Source organism: Sebastes umbrosus, chromosome 16 (genome assembly GCF_015220745.1).
Source record: "Sebastes umbrosus isolate fSebUmb1 chromosome 16, fSebUmb1.pri, whole genome shotgun sequence".
Classification (NCBI taxonomy): domain Eukaryota; kingdom Metazoa; phylum Chordata; class Actinopteri; order Perciformes; family Sebastidae; genus Sebastes; species Sebastes umbrosus.
In genome coordinates, this window is record NC_051284.1 from 12,113,422 (window position 1) to 12,132,093 (window position 18,672).

Consider the following 18,672-nt stretch of genomic DNA (forward strand, 5'->3'; position numbering starts at 1 on the left):
TAGTGGGTGGTTAGGCCGGGATTTGGTTGAAATGAATTGGCGGGTATGGTGTGCTGATGGATGTGTGTTTAGATGTTTTTCAGTCTGCATGTACTGTATCAGTGTGTGTGTTTCCTTGTGTAACCTGCCTCTTTGTGTTGTGACTTGATCTGACTGGGAATCAGAGTCTTTATTACAGCCCTTTAAACCTGAGCCACCCTCAGCTCATTCTCTCAGTATCTCTCACACACATTTAGACAGTTTTCATCATAATGGGTTGTTGAACACCATGACGTAACTAACGTTTAGCACGAGTAGTAATGATTTTAACTCCAAGGATACTGCACTTTTGAGTCACTACCAATATTTGGAAGGAAAAAAAAAGTATTGTTTTTTCATGCACATATATATATAAATGCACTTTTTTTAAGCAAGAATCCTTCAAATTTGTATATCAAAGACTTATGACAAATATGACCTGCAGTCAGTTAAACCATGAGCTTATTATTCTTCACATGTTCATAGACAGAGGACACTGTAATGACAATGTTTTGAAATTACCTCGAGCACTTTTCACTGCGTTATGTGGTGTAATTGTCTTTTTTTTTTTTTTTTTTTTACCCCTCATAACTGCCAAAACACATGATATACAGTATTGGTAATATCCTAATTTAGAATCCCCTTCAGAACTTCAAAATATTGGCAATATACTGTCAAATAAATCTTTTTAATTTAGCGATCACAGCTATAGTAAATGACTCTCTGTGTTTCTCTCTCTCTCGCTGTGTTTTTCTTTCTAGGAGGCCCAACAGGAGACGTACAGCACCAGGGGTCCAGCCCCAGGGAACCCTGGGAAGGCCAACAATGAGGACGGCGTCCCCCAAGACCGCCCGTCCAGTCTGCCGGTGAGTGATTGACAGTTCTGCCCACCAATAAGCACAAAGTATCAGCGAATTTGACACATACAGAAATATTCTTTATGTGAGAGAGAGAGAGAGACGGTCCTTTAGCAGACACCAAAACACACCATCAAACCTCAAAGTAAAATTTGTTTCTGTGTCTTCCTCCACTTCTTGTTTTTTTTCCAAACAGAGTGGTGCAGGAATGAGTCCTGAAACACAGAAATGAGTTAGCATTTTAGCACTTCTGGTTCCCTCGTCTGGAAGTCAGTGGGTTTTTAGTTCGATGCCTGAAATAAGGTCTGTGGTTAACACAAGCTGAAGAGATTTTAACGTTTGGTTCTACAATATAAAATACATCAATAAATATCCCACTCGTGAATTTTGAAGCCTTTATGTGTCTTAAAAAAGGCAGTTGTTAACAAGTGGCTAAATGAGACTACTAAACGTCATCACGCCGCCTCGTTTACAGCCTCGTTGTGTATACTCGCGCTCATGCGACCGTGGTGTAGTTCGTTTACAGCCTAACGTTAGCTTTTTACTTCTGGCGATTACATTTATGCTTCAACAATCATAAAAGGTTGTGTTCATTTGCGGAGTTTCTCTGTAGGTATCATAAACGTGTGTTTGCCACAGAGCTTATTTTCTGCAATAATCCAAAACTCAATGGAAAAATCCCATTGGCTTTTTCTTGAGGAAACCCAGGGAGATGCTAACTTTCTGGTTGGTCTACAAAAATAGATCATCCCTTGAGCACTCGATTCAGTTGTAAGCTTTCCTATCCAATCAGCTGCCTCCGCTCACAATGAGACACGCCTCTTTGTCTCACGTTCCATGGGAGACATGGATTTGACTGCTCATCTCAGAGCTCATGTCTGTGTGTTGACTGGCGTCCACGCCGAAGGCAAAAAAGGCCACATGCATCATGCACTCACTCACACATACACCCACACGCACAGAAAAAGCATATGCACGGACACCGACATTCTTGCTAATGCACGCAGTCACACACGCAAACCCACACGCGTTTGGCATTTGGGGCGAGCAAAAAAATCGTTAAGCAGGTTGACTGGAGGAGTAATTGAGAAGAAATGGCGAGGCCGGGCTGATCTATGAGGGGAGAGAGATGTGGGCTGCTCCAGTTTTTTGGCTAAACTAATCGTTTTTTACTCTCCATCATTTTCTCCCCTCGCAGCTCCTCAGCACTTTCAAGAATAGAATAAATAGACATTTGCAAATGGTCGCAAATATTGGCACTGCTTGAGGTGTGTGCCGTTTAATTTACCAGATACTTTGGAACTGCCTCCGGAGCGGAGGAATGAACTGCAAGAAAAGCTAAATTAAGTGTATGAACTCAAATTAAGCCACGCTATTTTTCCATAGACTGGTACTTTTAAAGTCTGTGTTCACTGGTCGTGTAACGCACACTGACGGCTCATTCTGCTTTGATTCAAATCAGCGGCTGATTTATCTGTCAGTTTTCCAAGTGATTCCTACTCATCTCTCTTGTGCGCACACACAGTCACACACTCTTTCTCAGTTTTTTCCCTCCATAACATACTAGTAGTATGTCATCCTCTTTATCTTGGCATTTTTTTTTCTTTCATTTTCATTCTCCCACACTCTTTACCCCCCCTTCCCTTTTCCTCTCTGTCTTTCCCTCTAAAGTAGCATCATGAAAGCTTTTTTTTTTTTTTCCACCCTCGTGCTATAATGAGAAATGGCCTTGATGTATCAGTGTGTGAATCCGGAGCGAGAGAGAGCAAGGCGAGGCGAGGAGCCACTGCAGTCGCGGGGGCCGATCTATTTGAACCACGGCCGATATCACCCCATATTCCCTCACCACTTTAATCCTGGCGTTTTACCCCTTGGGTTCTCCGTGTGTTTTCGCATCCCATCCAAAGCGCGTGGCTCGCCGAGATCCTAATCGGCGGCAAGTTTTGATGAGGGAGAGAGACACAGAGAGGGAGAGATGGATAGATAGAGGAGGAGGAGAGAGAGAGAGAGAGAAGGAAAGAGAAATTGCTCGGCGTTTGCCAGGCTCTTCCAGCAAGCTGTCACGGCAGAGATGTAACCATTTTTTTTTTTCCTCCCCCTCTCTCTTTCTCACTCTCTCGCCGGCGTTTGATGTCAGATCTAAAGCTGCTGTCATCTTTTTTTCCCCCCTTTCTCTCTGTCAGGAGGGAGGGAGCGCGGGTCGGCAAAGTGTCATGTTGTTGTTTTGGGACGAGTCTGCCGTGTGATGTGGCGGGATTTTTGAAGGGAGACCAAAGGGAAAACAGTGCTTTAGTAACTTATCACAAATGCAAGTCACAGCGCCCCGTGGGTCTTTTAAAATGTAATGTATTGAAGATACAGCATGCTTCGTATTCCATACAGTATCTGTATCGTTATAACGCTGCTGTTAATATCAAATCACCATCACTGAAATGCTCCAATTAGAAAAGTACACGCTCAGCACTAGCTTGTTAGTGTAGTATTAGCATATCTGTTTGTGTTGTTGTGTTTCCATGCAGCTTTGGCTCTGACGTTAACGTTCATGTGTTCAAGTAAGGCATTAACATTTAATTCTGTTGCTTTTCTGTCACACTGGTTCTCCGTATTAATGAATGAATGAATGAGTGAGTGAGTGAGTGAGTGAGTGAGTGAGTGAGTGAGTGAGTGAGTGAGTGAGTGAGTGGTGTTTTCATTGTACACCTCTCAGTTTTAACAGCTTTGTTGTGTCTCATCTGTTAAAAAAAAGCTTCACATCTCAGTGCCAGCAGTTACTTTAATGTTTACCAGCAGCTTTTTAAACTGACCTGGCATTCACCACCATGACTTCAGTACAGGGTTAGCATTAACACTGCAGTATTCCTCTTACAGTATTTCCAGACTTGCTCTGGTCTAGCTGAGCCTGTTCCTCCAGTTCCACACAATGATGAAGTCAGCAGCCAGAGCAAAGATCATCTATTGAGAAGATGAACCACTCCAAAGTGAAACTTTTGAGAAACGTTGCCCCCATATTTTCTCCCTGTTGTAGTTGCACATCACACTGTTAGTGTAAAAAAATAGAGGTATGTAAATGAAGCTAAAGGTGAAACCAACAGTTTTTTTTTGGTTTTGGTTTGTACTTTATACAAAAATAACTTACCAAACCAAAGGCCATAACTTTTGACTAGGGCTGTCAATCGATTAAAATATTTAATTGCGATTAATCGCATGATTGTCCATAGTTAATCGCTATTAATACCAAATGAATCGCACATCTGTTCAAAATGTACCTTAAAGGGAGATTTGTCAAGTATTGAATACTCTTATCAACATGGGAGTGGGCATATATGCTTGTTTTATGCAAATGTAGAGTATGTATATATTTATTATTGGAAATCAATTAACAACACAAAACAATGACAAATATTGTCCAGAAACCCTCACAGGTACTGCATTTAGAATAAAAACATGCACAAATCATAACATGGCAAACTCAAGCCTAACAGGCAATAACAGCTGTCAGTGTGTCAGTGTGCTGACTTGACTATGACTTGCCCCAAACTTCATGAGATTATCATAAAGTGGGCATGTCTGTAAAGGGGAGACTCGTGGGTACCCATAGAACCCATTTTCATTGACATATCTTGAGGTCAGAGGTCAATGGACCCCTTTGAAAATGGCCCTGCCAGTTTTTCCTCGCCAAAATTTAGCGTAAGTGTAGAGCGTTATTTAACCTCTGTATCTTTACTCTAGCTTTAAAAGTGAGCCTGCTACAACCTAAAAATCACAAGTTGCATTAATGCGTTAAAAAAAATTGGTAGCGTAAAACAAATTTGCGTTATTATCCCGTTAACTTTGACAGCCCTACTTTTGACAAAACTTTTCATCATATCTGTTCATTTGTCCCATGGATACATCAGACGTCACTGTTTGTATTGCACTCAAAGTTGAAAGGATGATGTTTCACTTTGTTGAGTTGTACCTTTTTTTTTTAATATCCCTGATTTCCTCACAACAGGTGTGGCAATTACAGGTCAATAATAGGTCACATGTCATGTCGGTTACAGAGCTGGACTACATGATTGGCTCTGGATGACGTGTTGGATGTGTTCTTCATTATTTCCTGCGTTGTGTGGCGGAGACGTTTCTGGTACATGAAAATAGAGGAAGAGTGAGAGCTCTGTGTTTTCCTCCTCTCTGTAGCGCCCTCAGCCCTTTGCATCTTTTGCCTAACGTCGCTAAGCAGAGCCAGTTTTTCCAGTGCCACAGTGAGGTGAGGAGCCAGGGCTTTCGTACCCACTGACCCCCCCCCCTCTCACATCCCCCCTCCCATCCAACCCCACAGCCACCCCCGTTCCAGTCACTACATGTTCCCTGCTCTCCGGTGCTCCCCTGACAGCCTGCCAAGCTGCCGCGCAGCCTCCCATCCTCTGGGACATGGGAGAGGATGGCCAGCCATGTGGAAAGACAGAGAGAGAGCTGGGGGTGGGAGGGTGAGGTGAGAAAGGGGGGAGGGGGGGTGAAGAGCAGGATGAGAAAGAGAATGAGTAAGAGAGAGAGAGAGGGCGTGAAGCGGTGAAGTGAAACGTGGTTATCTTTTTGTCACTTGTTCAGGGTGAGGGATGTTGAATTCAGGCTATGGGGTTCCAGCAGCGACATGTTATTCACACTAGCACACACACACACAGACACACATGGAGAAAAATATTTTTGTATGTCTTTCAGTGCTCATTTGCCCCTCCTTGACTTATTTTCCTATCAGACAAAAAGGAAAATTCAGAAACACTATCTCTGCCTCGCTGTCTCTTCCCTCTCACTCCTGTCCACCTTGCCCTCCTCTGTTATTCCAAGTGTTAGGTCATGAATGATTGACAGGGCACAGCTGGAGAGGCCTGCTCCCCTCCCCGCCCTCTCTCTCTCTCTCACTACAACCACACTCACACAGACCTCTTTGCTCACAAACACACACGCAGCATCGCACGCTTTGATACACATTCTGTCCTCTGCGAGCCGTTTTTCGCACACGGAGCGCGCGTGCTCTATCAGAGCATGTCAGTCAGGCTGCCTATACAGTGTGTGCTCTCACTCTGGCTCTCTCCCCACTGTTGTGTTTTATTTTAGAGTCCCCAGGCAGGCAGACAGGGCCAGCAGGCAGCGCAGAGTAATGTCATCCAGCAGGGTTAGATTCAGCCTCCACATTAGTGCACACACATGGGGGGGAGGAGAGGAGAGGAGAGTCAAGAAAGCAAAGAAACGCAAGGGAGATGTGATGGGGGGAGAGAGGGAAGGACGGGGGAAAGGAAAAACATGAAGGGACTCGTGGAAGGAAAAATATCTCTCTTATATTGGTTTGGACATATGGTTTAAAATATACAAAGATTACATAGTGTATGTAGATGCAAATCATTCAGCATATATTTTAAGAGGCCATTCAAATTACACTGACAAAATGCATTAGTGCATTTTCCATGTAGGAATGTCATTTCTGCTTATATTTTTGTACTTCAAATATATTTTTTTGTGGACAGAGAAAGAGGAGGGTAGGTGGGGGAGACAGAGAGGGAGACTCGGAGACGAGATGTTCTCTGGACCCTGCTGCCTATTCTTAGAACAGACAGCAGCACTGAAGGCCACAGCAGCTCCCTGCCACTTCTGCGAACACATTGCAGCTCTGAGAATAGGACAGCTAATCTGAAGCCAGTTTCACACTCCGAGGTATAGGGGAATGCTCCTGGTCACGCCAGTCTTAAACCCGTAGACCCATTCGCTCAAATATGAGTAGGAGTGATTGATTCATTGTCCCTTTATGTGTCGGTGGACCCTATGTGCTCCACAGGAGTCCATAATTTACCATATGATTTGAGATTTCTCTTTCAAACTTCTCACACTGGTGCGCCTCAAATTTGCTACCGCACACACACACACACACACACACACATAATACATGTTTCCACCTCCACAGACCCAGATATCATGACACAGCGAGTCAGAGGACCCCAGCTTCATCTAAAATGCAGACGGGCTATTTTTCCGCTTGTATGCCAGCCTGTTTTCATTTGCTCCTCATGAATCATTTAGCGCGCACACACAGTTTCATGTACACGCGTAGTTTTTTTTTTTTTATCCTCAAGAGCCGGGAACACGTGTTTTTGCCGGGGCCATACCATTTGTTCCCCGGCGGCTTGAAAACACAGACGTACAGGAAGTGGAAGTGATCTCCTGTAAAATTTTATCTGGGTCTCTTCATCTGTACACATTTTCAGCATTGTTTCTATAGAGAATTCACCTGGGATCATGTCTGAGACCGTATTCACAGCCGTCGTTTTAATTAGGCCGTTTCTAAATATTTGTAGTAGGGCCGGGAAATATATTGATATTATATCGATATCGTGATATGAGACTAGATATCGTCTTAGATTTTGGATATAGTAATATGGCATGAGTGTTGTCTTTTCCTGGTTTTCAAGGCTGCATTACAGTAAAGTGATGTCATTTTCTGAACTTACCAGACTGTTCTAGCTGGTGACTTAGTGATTATATCCACATTACTGATGATTATTTATCAAAAATGTAATGTGTAAATATTTTGTGAAAGCACCAATAGTTAACCCTACAATATCGATATCGAGGTATTTGGTCAAATAGATCGTGATATTTGATTTTTTCCATATCCCCCAGCCCTAATTTGTAGCCTTGTTTTTGATATATCAATTAGAATTTTCAACATACTTTAGACTGTAGCTCTGCAAGCCCAGTTGGAAATGATGCCATTAGTTGGAAGTTTGAACCTCCATGTTTAGGAGCATCTGCACTGGTGAAGTGTCTTTTAGCAGGACACTGAATCCCTACCAGCACTCCTCTGCAGCTGACACCGCACTCCTCCATCCCCTGTGGAGGAGAGACACCAAAAGAGAATTTCCCTATGGGGATCAATAAAGCATTTTTTTTTGCCTGAAGGCTTTTAGTTGTGTTTTGTGGCAAAATTTGATGGCTACACACTGTTCTACCTACTGGGAACTATGCTGGCCAGTGTAGGTTGTTAAAAGCTAACTGGTAACACTAGGTTGAGCAGCAGTGGTAGAGAGGGAGAGGGGGGAAAGAAGCTCCACAGCTGCGGAGGAGGCCATGTTTATACCCATCCACCCCTGACAGACTGACTGACTGAAGCTCCAGCACGGCAGAGTGAAGAAACTGTGTGTGCACGCACTCTGTCCGAGCACTACTCTTACACACTTACCTACCCCTATGCTTACACATGCGTACGCCCCCAGTGTGTGACAGGCTTTATGATTTTAGAGTGAGGGGGAAATGGAGAGGGATGAACTTGGTTAAGAAAACACCAGTCCGGTTCCACTGGCGCCTCTCCACCAGCCTCTCCTACAGAGGAGGAGAGACAGAGGGGGGGAGATAAGAGAGGAAGAGGAGAAGGGGGAGGAGGAGAGATGACTGACCCTAGAAGGAGAGAAATGATTCCCCTCTGCATCTTTTTTTTTTTATCCTTTGCCCAACAGTTCTCCTTCTCTGGCTGGTGGCTTTTGTCAACGCTTGTTTCTTCTAACAGATTAGGAAGACTAGTTCAAATTCAGGACAAAAGAGGACAGAGATGGAGAGGCAGCTCACTGCTGTGGGTTTCCATTAAAGGGGAACACCACTCAAAATATGAATTCCAACATGTTATTTCCATGGCCAAGTAATGGTTAATCAATATTTGTGAAAATGAGCTACTCTCTCTCAAAGCCAAAATTCCAAAAATATTAATAAACAAGAAGAACACACACACACACACACACACACACACACACACACACACACTACTCATCTGTATTTTAGCGACAAGCAGGATTCTGCATAAACATCTTGTGAAAATGGACGATGTAAATGGAAAGTGGATGACTGTGTGCATGTGTTGATAAAAGCATTTGTGTGTGTACTAGGGCTGTCAAAGTTAACGCGACGTCTTAACGCCACTAATTTCTTTAACGCATTAACGCAATCGATCTTTGGGAGGTTGCAGCGGGCTCAGTGTTAAAGCTAGAGGGAAGATACTGACATCATATGAAACTAGAAAAACCTGAGGAACCCTTTGGTACCAACCATGTCATACTGGCTTGTCGAGAAGGAGGTTAGACAACGCTCCAAACTTGCGCTAAGTTATGGCGAGGAAAAACTGTCCCTTGACCTGAAAATGGGTTCTAAGGGTACCCACGAGTATTTTTTATGCTAAATGCAGTATCTGGGAGAATTTCTGGACAATATTTGTCATCGTTTTGTGTTGTTAATTAATTTCTAATAATACATTTTTTACATACATTTACATAAAGCAGCATATTTGTCCATTCTCATGTTGATAAGAGTATTAAATACTTGACTAATCTCCCTTTAAGGTACATTTTGAACAGATAAAAAAATGGGTGATTAATTTGTGATTAATCACCATTAAATATTTAAATCGATTGGCAGCCATAGTGTGTACATTTGTATGCATGTGTGTGTGTGTGTGTGTGTTTCTATGTGTGGAGCAGCAGTGTATATGTATTACTGTTTCTTTGTTTTTAAGGACACAAAACGCACATCAACACCTTCCTAACTGTCCTCCCTGTTCCACCACGGGACAGTCAACAGTGTGACAGTGTGCGAAAGCCCAGGCTGCTACGTCGTGATGTTGGATATACATCAGTAAAATGAACATGACACACTGTGCGTTTTTACCAGTTTGGCTTGTCCTTTCAAGGTGTTACATCCGATGTTGTTCTCAAAATGTGACGAAGATCCCGGCTTGAGGTCGCCTCAGTTCACTCAGTTCAATCTGTTTTTGATAAAACACTCTTTCACATTGATTTCAGAACACCAAATAGATCTCCTCAAGTGCACTCTTGATATACAGATTTCATTTTCACCAGCCATTAATGCCAGATATGCCCTTCTGGCACTGAGCCCTCCATTATAAATGGTGATTTTCTGTTACCACATTAATATTTAAATTAACTGTTAAACTGGCTTCAAATGTTATTGAGCCAATCTGAACTGAAGATTGGAAACATCTATTTTATATTCATTAGTAGTTTGGACATGGGAACGCTCTCTTGTCAAATGATTTTTCAGTATTATGAATCTGGAAGGATTTCTCATCCTCGTTGGATGATAATGTGGATTAAAGTAACAAATATTTTAAGTTGAGTGACAGTTGCTGCAGCTAAAAGTGTTTTTTTCTTCTTTTCCTCTGCTCCTTTTTCACTCTTTAGACTGTAGCAGAGAGAAATAGAGAGCCACAGAGAAAAAATGTTGCTGTAGAAGGAAAGAATAAGTAAAAGACTGCATCATCTCCCTCCCACTTTCCTTCCCTCCTCCCTTCTTTAGCGTCTCCACTCTTCCCTCCCCTTCCCCTTTCACTCCCTCTTTCCCGAGCTTCAGTCATCCACTTCTAACCTTTCTGGGTTTATTTTTATGTCTGGTCCTGGATGCCTGGCCTCCCAGCAGGCTGGCTAGGCAGGGGAGGGAGGGAGGAAGGAATGAAGGAGGCAACAGAGGAGAAGAAAAGTGAAGGAGTTGAAAGAGGGATGGAGGAGGGGGAAGGAGCCATCAGAGAAGGGAACGTTCTGTCATCACCATGGCTCCCTCTGGCTGCTGGGAGGCTGAAATTACATCTGACTTTGAAGTTAGGGGCAGCAACACCGCCAGTGTTGCTATAGTGACAGGAAGTGTGCGTGTGTGTGTGTGTGTGTGTGTGTGTGTGTGTGTGTGTGTGTGTGTGTGTGTGTGTGTGTGTGTGTGTGTGTGTGTGTAAACTCCTTGGGAGGTTTATTATGCATGATCCACACTGTGACTAGTCCTGATGGCATTACAGTGCTGTTATTAATCTACTCTCATAAGATACCTGTGCTTTAAACACATCCACACACGAACATATCTGGGAATTCACGCTAAGATGCATCCGCGCACACACACACGACCCATTTCACAGCTGGATTCTAACTTCACGTCGTGCCTTTTAAAGATTAAGATAAAGTTTTTTCCCCTTATTATCTTTGAGAAGGTTTAGCTGGCTGCACACTGCGCTCACAGGCAAATGCACAAGCAACCGCGTGTGAAAAAACACACACACACATACACACGCACACACAGTTGTTCAGATTGCAGATAGCTGTGTTTGGGTTGTTTGAGCTGCTAATATTCCACCGAGTCCTCGAATATTTATGGCTTTTGTTTCAAACTCGGAGCGAGAAGAGCATTTTCAAAGGTAATGTAGATAGACAGATAGATAGACAGATTCTGTTTTAGACTTAGACTGTAATAAAAAAGATGAAACAGACGAAGGGAGGGAGAGAGAGAGGAGACGTATATGGAGAGAGGAGGGATGGAGAGGTTGAAAATAATGTTCCATTAATGCAGAGCCAGGCTCTTGCTGAGGGCCCAGCGCCAATCTGCATCTCCCTACAGTCTGCCTGCTATACATTTTTCATGAACGCTGAGCGAGAATTAGCGACGGATTGCTGCTGCAAATCGCTTCCCCTTGGTCGGGGGGCCGATGGAGAGGGAAAGGAAGAGAAAGAACGAGAGAGAAAGATGAGAGTGAAGGAGGGAGGGAATGGTGCAGAAATGAAGAGAGGTGAAATAGAGGAGAACAGAACAGGATGATTGAAAGGGATGTGGGAAATAAAGGGGAGAAGAGTATAGTATTTCACAGTTGGGGTGTCTGTACACAATATCAATACTTATTATGACCAGCATATACATAACCAAGTCACACTCATTGTCCATATGCAGTCTATGTAGTGATGATGTAGTTCTTGGCATTGTAGTTTTATTAGGGCTGTGAAAGTTAACGCGATAATAACGTAAATTTCGTTTTAACGCTACTAATTTCTTTAAAGTATTAACGCAACTTGCAATTTTTAGGTTGTAGTGGGCTCAGTTTTAAAGCTAGAGTGATACTGGTATCATATGAAACTAGAAAACCTAAGGAATCCATTGGTACCAACCATGTCACACTAGCTTGTCATGAAGGAAGTAATAATGCTCCAAACTTATGCAAAATTTTGGCGAGGAAAAACTGTCATGGTCATTTTCAAAAAGGGTCCTTTGACCTCTGACCTCAATATATGTGAATGAAAATGGGTTGTATGGGTACCCACGAGTCTCCCCTTTACAGACATGCCCACTTTATGATAATCACATGCAGTTTGGGGCAAGTCATAGTCAAGTCAGCACACTGACACACTGACAGCTGTTGTTGCCTGTTGGGCTTGAGTTATGAGTCATGTTATGATTTGAGCATATTTTTTATGCTAAATGCAGTACCTGTGAGGGTTTCTGGACAATATTTGTCATCATTTTGTGTTGTTAATTGATTTCCAATAATAAATATTTACATGCATTTGCATAAAGCAGCATATTTGCCCACTGCATGCTAATAAGAGTAGGATATTAAATACTTTCCCTTTTCCCTTTAAGGTACATTTTGAACAGATACAAAATGTGTGATTAATCACGTTTAACTATGGACAATCATGCGATTAATCGCGATATTTTACTGAGTTGTGCTTGTGTGCATGTGCTTGTGCTTGTACTGTATGTAGATCAATGTTTGAATGCCTACAATGCTTAAACTGTCCAATACAGATAGTCAACAAATGTTCATTACAACAATATACTGAATGTGGGATAATGTGCAACATTTTATTTATCCATTTTGTCATTCTATACTGACGATTGATACACATTTTGCCCACCTCATTAATGTTTTAACATTTAATGCCAGGGTCTATTTTCCTTGTAAAAATCCTACCTGCACAGGAAGTGATGATTTTATGTATGTTTTTTCCTGTTTTTTAATGTTTGTAGTGGCTACTTTGGCTAAATGCAGAAAGAACAGAGTGGTGCCTACAAAATCTCAACAGGAAATGAAATTAAAAAAAAACTTCAAAACTGAAATACGAATCACTAAATCAATGCTGAAAGTGGTTGAATTAATTAACCTGCTGATTTGACTTTAAAAGGGGCACTCCATTGATTCAGTATTGCATTTCCACAAAGTTAGAAGTACTTTATTAATACCTCTTGGGGAAAAGCTGGACGTCTCACAGGAGAAAATCTTTTTAAAAAAGGTGAAAATTGAAGGATTAGATGCAGATTTCCTGACTTGTAGTCCCTAATATGCTCGATACTACATTTCCCATAATGCACAGAAAAGCATTTGTTCATTAGACCCTCCCTGTCTGTTAAACGCCCACATCTTTCAAACTCCCTGCCCCTGATCTGTAGCGCTGGCTTTATGATATACTGAACATTTGCTGTCTGGTATAAACTGATATAACCCCGATGACATCATCAGGGTCGTCAGACTAGACAAAGCTCATCAGAGACACAAAAGACATTATACAACTGTTTTTGCAGGATGAGTAGGACTCCTCATAACTAGTATACTCTATGTTTATGTCTCCTCTCCTCTCCTCTCCTCTCCTCTCCTCTCCTCTCCTCTCCTCTCCTCTCCTTTTCTCTCCTCTCCTCTCCACATATTTCTCTCTCCTTGGCCTGTGCCATATAGTTCTGACCCCAATCTTAGCCTGCTCTCTCCACTCCAATATAGCCCACTTTCATTTTCCACCGGTGGCCTTGCACTGCCATTACAGACCCTCGCTGACCGGCTGGCTGACTGACTGACTGACTGACTGACTTACTTACTGACTGACTTACTCATATGTTGTCTGCTTTACTGACTGGTTGTCCACCTGCTCTCTGTTTCTCTAAAGAATAATTTCCCGGTTAGAGTTTGGCTTTGTGAGATTGAATGGTATTTGTAGGTGTGTGAAAGCACAGAAAACACTCATCAGTCGTCTCATAGTTAAATTATCAGTGTGCAATTTATAGCAGAATCAGTTATATGTGATATTCCATAAATCAAAGTATTGCAATTTGATTTCTTTTCAAATACGGTGGATCCTTTTCAGTATTTATTCCAAAATATTTTCAGACACAAACTACTATAGTACCGTCTGAGTGTGTTTTAAGTCCAATGTCCACTGCTGTAATATTACTGCTTCATATAGGCTATAGGATGGACCCAGAAAATGTGTGTATCTATAACGTTGATGAAAAGAAACAGGTCTCTGACAAGAGAAGATGTGTATTTGTGCGTGCCTGCCTGCATGTGTGTGCAGGGCCTATGATTGCTGCTGTAATCTGCTCTCTCCTGCCAGCCACGGTTATTACAGTTGTCGATATGGTGCTCAGGGCTTTATAGACACAAGCAACAAGACTCGGTCTGGACGCCCGCCAGACTGTGTGTGTCTGCGTGTGCGTGCCAAAGTGCTTTATATTAGTTGTTTCACTTGTGTGTGCACGTCTGTGTGTGTGTGTGTGTGTGTGTGTGTGTCTGTGTGCATGATCCTTTTGCTCTCTGTGTATGTAATTGAGCCCTCCTCTCATGTAAAGACCGTTTCAACAGTGTGTTAATGACTTAAGTTACAAAGTGTTTGACCCGGCATTGTACGCATAATATCTACAGTGTTTACTTTATTCCTGCGTGCGTGAGTATGTATGTCGGTGAGCGTGTTTGGGCCCCATCTTTGCCTGACCATGTTTACTGTGTTAAAGACTTGGTTGCTTCACTTTTAATGGATTGAATAAGGGAAGAACTTAAAAAAGAAAAAAGAAAAACAGCGTGGGAAGAGAGGAAAAAGGACTTCAGTGTCTGGAAGCTGTTGCAGGAGATTCAAAAAGGGAATAGAAGAAGAAAGAGACAGAATGAGGGAGGAGGAGGAAGGCGGGGAGAAGGTTATTGGCTGGGATGGAAACAGGGAAAGGAAAGAGGCATTGAGGTGTGGAGGGGTTTTCTCCTCGCGGTATTCAGCCTTGACTGATGCCTGTTATTCTGTCCACTTCTACTGTTTACTGTCCTGCCAGCACGATTACTATCAGGGCTTGGCAGCGGGTTACAATGGGACTGAAACAATACTTGTGTAACGTTTGCTTTTGTAACACCGTCATACATGCATAAGCACACACACAAAAGACACACACCGCGAAGGGTCACCGATGGCCCATTTTCCCAGTCGCACAGCTCTTTTGGAAGTGTGCGACCATCTGTCCGATTTGGCCAAACGATTAAACAAATCCTCCCTCTCTCTCCGTCTCTGTGTACGAGTGTGTTTGTGCGCCAGCAGTGTGATTGAGGTCTCCTCACATATCAGCAACCTGTGACCTCCACGGCATGAAAAAAAGCCGTCTCCCATGGCGTTAGTGTCTATATGTGTGTGTGTGTGTGTGTGCGTCTCTGTGAAATAAAACTCCCATCTCTTGACGGATGTGCCACACTAGAAATTAAGGACCAATATCCCTTCTGTTCAGAGAAAACATCTTGTTTTTAATGGATTCTTTATGAGCTCTAATTCTTGGAAATGTTTCTGTGTGTTCTGAGTAAGGTTTGGTTGTTGTAATTGATTCTTATTAAGTTTTAATTGTTGTTTCTCTATGGACTGAGTACATTTTAAGTGTTTTAATTATTTCTTAATGTAATAAGACCCGTTGAGCCCACATCACCCATAAAAACCTGGTGAGATTTTACAAAAATATGCAGCAGTCCTTCAACTAACAACTCTTGCCCTTTTGGGGGGGGTCAATTGTGTGTTTGTACATGCATTACAGTATTACCATTATGAAGTACAGACGTCTTTTAAAATATCTGTTATGCGCTGACATGTCACCCAAGTGACCTTTCTGTGAATGTGAATTCCTAAATGTACATCAATGATAATGATGCAATAGTATAATATATGTAAGGGACAATGTACAACGAGCCGGTTATTGTTGTTAAATAATCCCCGACAGGATGATGCAGGATCCCGATGCCCTGAAGGGGTTTATGTCACAACAATGACCTGCTTGCTGTACATTATCCCACTTATTACACAGCTATTTACATAAGAAATCAATAATTTGACACAGAAATGGTCCTCCAGAGTCCGACATCAGAACTGCATCCATAGCAACGGTATGGTATAAAGAAATAACAGACCGTAGAACACCGTGATTGACCAATCAGAATCGAGTATTAAACAAAGCCGTGTAATAAATAACAATAACACTCTAAAAGGGACCATTCAACACAAAAAATTACTTTTACATTTGGACTTTAAGTACATTCTGCTGCTAATGCTGCTCTACTTTTACTTTTTTATTTTAGATGCAGGATTTTGTACTTGTAATGGAGTATATTTACATATTATATTACATCTCTTTTAACAGCTGTATCTTACCCCCAAGGATCTGAAAAGGGATCTGAGTACTTCCTCCACCTCTGACCAAAAGACAAATGTCCATTTATGCAGCCAAACACCAAACTCATCAGAGGAATCGCAAAAAGATTAGTCGTGTTTAGACACACGCACCAACAGTACGCGCCAACACAGTCAGTCGGGGTAATATTCAAAGAGTTTTGTGGTAGCTTTGCATAGCATTTGGGCTAATGGCGTGCCGTGTGCTTCCTCCCAGGTCAGTGCATCCATTAGCAACCATATTACTGCCACATAATGGCTTATTGGTTGGCGGGGAAAAAAATTACCAAGGGGCCAGGATGAGACAAGAGAGATAGACGAAGAGATAAAAAGATGAAGAGCGAGAGAAAGAGAGATGTCTCTAGCAGGGAATCCGAATTGAGTTACAGATGTTATGATTTGTCGTCTCTCAAGTCTTTTTCTCTCTCTTCTTTTTCATTTCTTGTTTCCGCCCCCTTCTCTTTCACCCTCAGGGCTTCGGGAGGTTTTTATCTTTCTAATGAGCCGTTGATTCTTTTCTTCTTTTTTTTTTGTCGTTACCTCATTCGTTCTGGATGGAAAGCAATATTTGTCATACTGTCAAGCCGGTGTTTGCATCTAGCGTGTGTGTGCGGACTGCAGCGAAACTAAGTGGTGCAAAGTGTTTACGCCGTGGTTTTTGGTTGGCGTTGGTGGTAGTAAGTGAACGCAGTGATCGGAGTAGTTTGGCACGGTGGCCCAGGTCACCATGTTGTACTCCCGGCCTTATCAATATGCAGCTCGGTGGGCGGTTTGCACTTGACTTGATTGCTTTAATTGGTTGGACACATTTGCAACACACACACCTCGGGGTTATAGCAGTTTCTGCTCCGAATATATTGTTGTTGTGATATTTTGTCCAGCGAACGTGGGACTCTGCACCGTTCGGTTTGACTTTGCATGAGTCATTCTGCTCCTACACACTCATATGCATATTCTGTAAACACACACGCACGCACGCACGCACACACTCACATATACAAACAGACAGTTTGGAGTAGGGAGAAGTTTAAAGGTGATCTTCTGTTATGAGCGAAATTCATAAATATGTATAAGACACAGATTGTAATGCGTGCGCTCACACACACACACACACACACACACACACACACACACACACACACAAATGAACTGTCTAGTGTGTGTGTGTGTGTGTGTGTGTGTGTGTGTGTGTCAGTCACTGTATGTATGTATATCAGTGGCTGCTTGGCGGTAACTCAGCAAGCATGCGCTTACTTGCTGGCTTGGCTTCGGTAGCACGTGTGTTTATATGTGTGTTTGAGTGTGTGTGTGTGCGTGTGTGTGTGAGTGTGTGTGTGTGTTGGGGGTGTGTGTGGGTTAAAATGATGTGGAAATCAAATTCACCTTGAAGTGTCCTTCTCTCTCCCCTCACCACCCCCGCATTTTTGCCTTCGTCTTTGCTTTGAACGCACTGCAGCACTCAGTTCAAAGAGAGACGCCTGCTTGCGCGCGTGTGTGTGTGTGTGTGTGTGTGTGTGTGTGTGCGTGTGTGTGTGTGTGTGTGTGTTTGTTAGTAATGACGGCAGGGTTTGAGATGGAAAACGGGAGAAAGAGAGAAAGACCCACCGCTGCACTCCTCCAACTTTGTGTGTGTGTGTGTGTGTGCGTGGCATTATGCACACATGTTCATCTGCATGTTCAGTCTTTATTATTCTTTTACGTTAATACTGTAAAGAGTACACGTATGAGTGTATGCTTATCGCATTGATATTTATATTCGGTATATTTTTGCAAGTGCATGCATATGAATTTGAGCTTGTGTATTTCTACACACACACACTCATGCACAGGACCTCTAGGGATCTTATCGGAGCATTTGACCTAAAGGTCACCCACTGGTAGCAATTGACAGCTTCAGATTGGCGCTCAATAGCTGATATTCACAGTTGACTTTTGCACGGGGTAACCAAACGTGATTAATGTTTCCAGCGCTTTGTCGTCGACTCTCGGTTTCAGACTTGAGACGACAAAGGGAAGGATGGAACGAAGGAAAGAAGGAAGGAAAAATAAAATAAATGTGTTTTTCTAGGGCATCAAAAGAAGGAAGTAAAAAAAGATATCAAGGAAGGGAAGGATAGACTGACATTGAGAAGGAAATGATGTAAGAAGTACCGAGTTTCAAAGATCTTGGGAAATAAAGACAAAGACAAGAGACGTGGATTGCAAGAAAAGAAATATTCACATCCTCACCAGGCCAGATGGAGAGTGTGTGTCCCCCCTTCTCTCTCTCTCTCTCTCTCTCTCTCTCTCTCTCTCTCTCTCTCTCTCTCTCTCTCTCGCTCCTCCTCCTCCTGGGTCCCACAGAGGCTGGTTTAAGACGACGAGGCGGCAGGGCAGGAGACAGTAAAGGTCACCTCGTCTTTCTCTTCCTCCCTGCTTCCTCGTTCTTTCCATCTCTGAAATGATTTTCCACTCAAAACTTCTGCTTCTGTTATATCAAGAAATGTTGCAGCTTGGCATCAGAATACAGAATGATTGCCAGAGACAGACAAGGAAAGTGTTGAATATTT

General features: G+C 42.7%; 1 protein-coding gene across 1 annotated transcript in view; it reads left to right on the plus strand.

Annotated features, from left to right (window-relative positions):
- LOC119504271 (AT-rich interactive domain-containing protein 1B-like) overlaps nt 1-18,672 on the plus strand; it is a 199,258-nt gene that overhangs the window by 64,320 nt on the left and 116,266 nt on the right. The window contains exon 4 of the mRNA XM_037796316.1: nt 780-884. Within this exon, the coding sequence (XP_037652244.1) occupies nt 780-884 (105 nt within the window). The remainder of the gene's footprint in view (nt 1-779; nt 885-18,672) is intronic.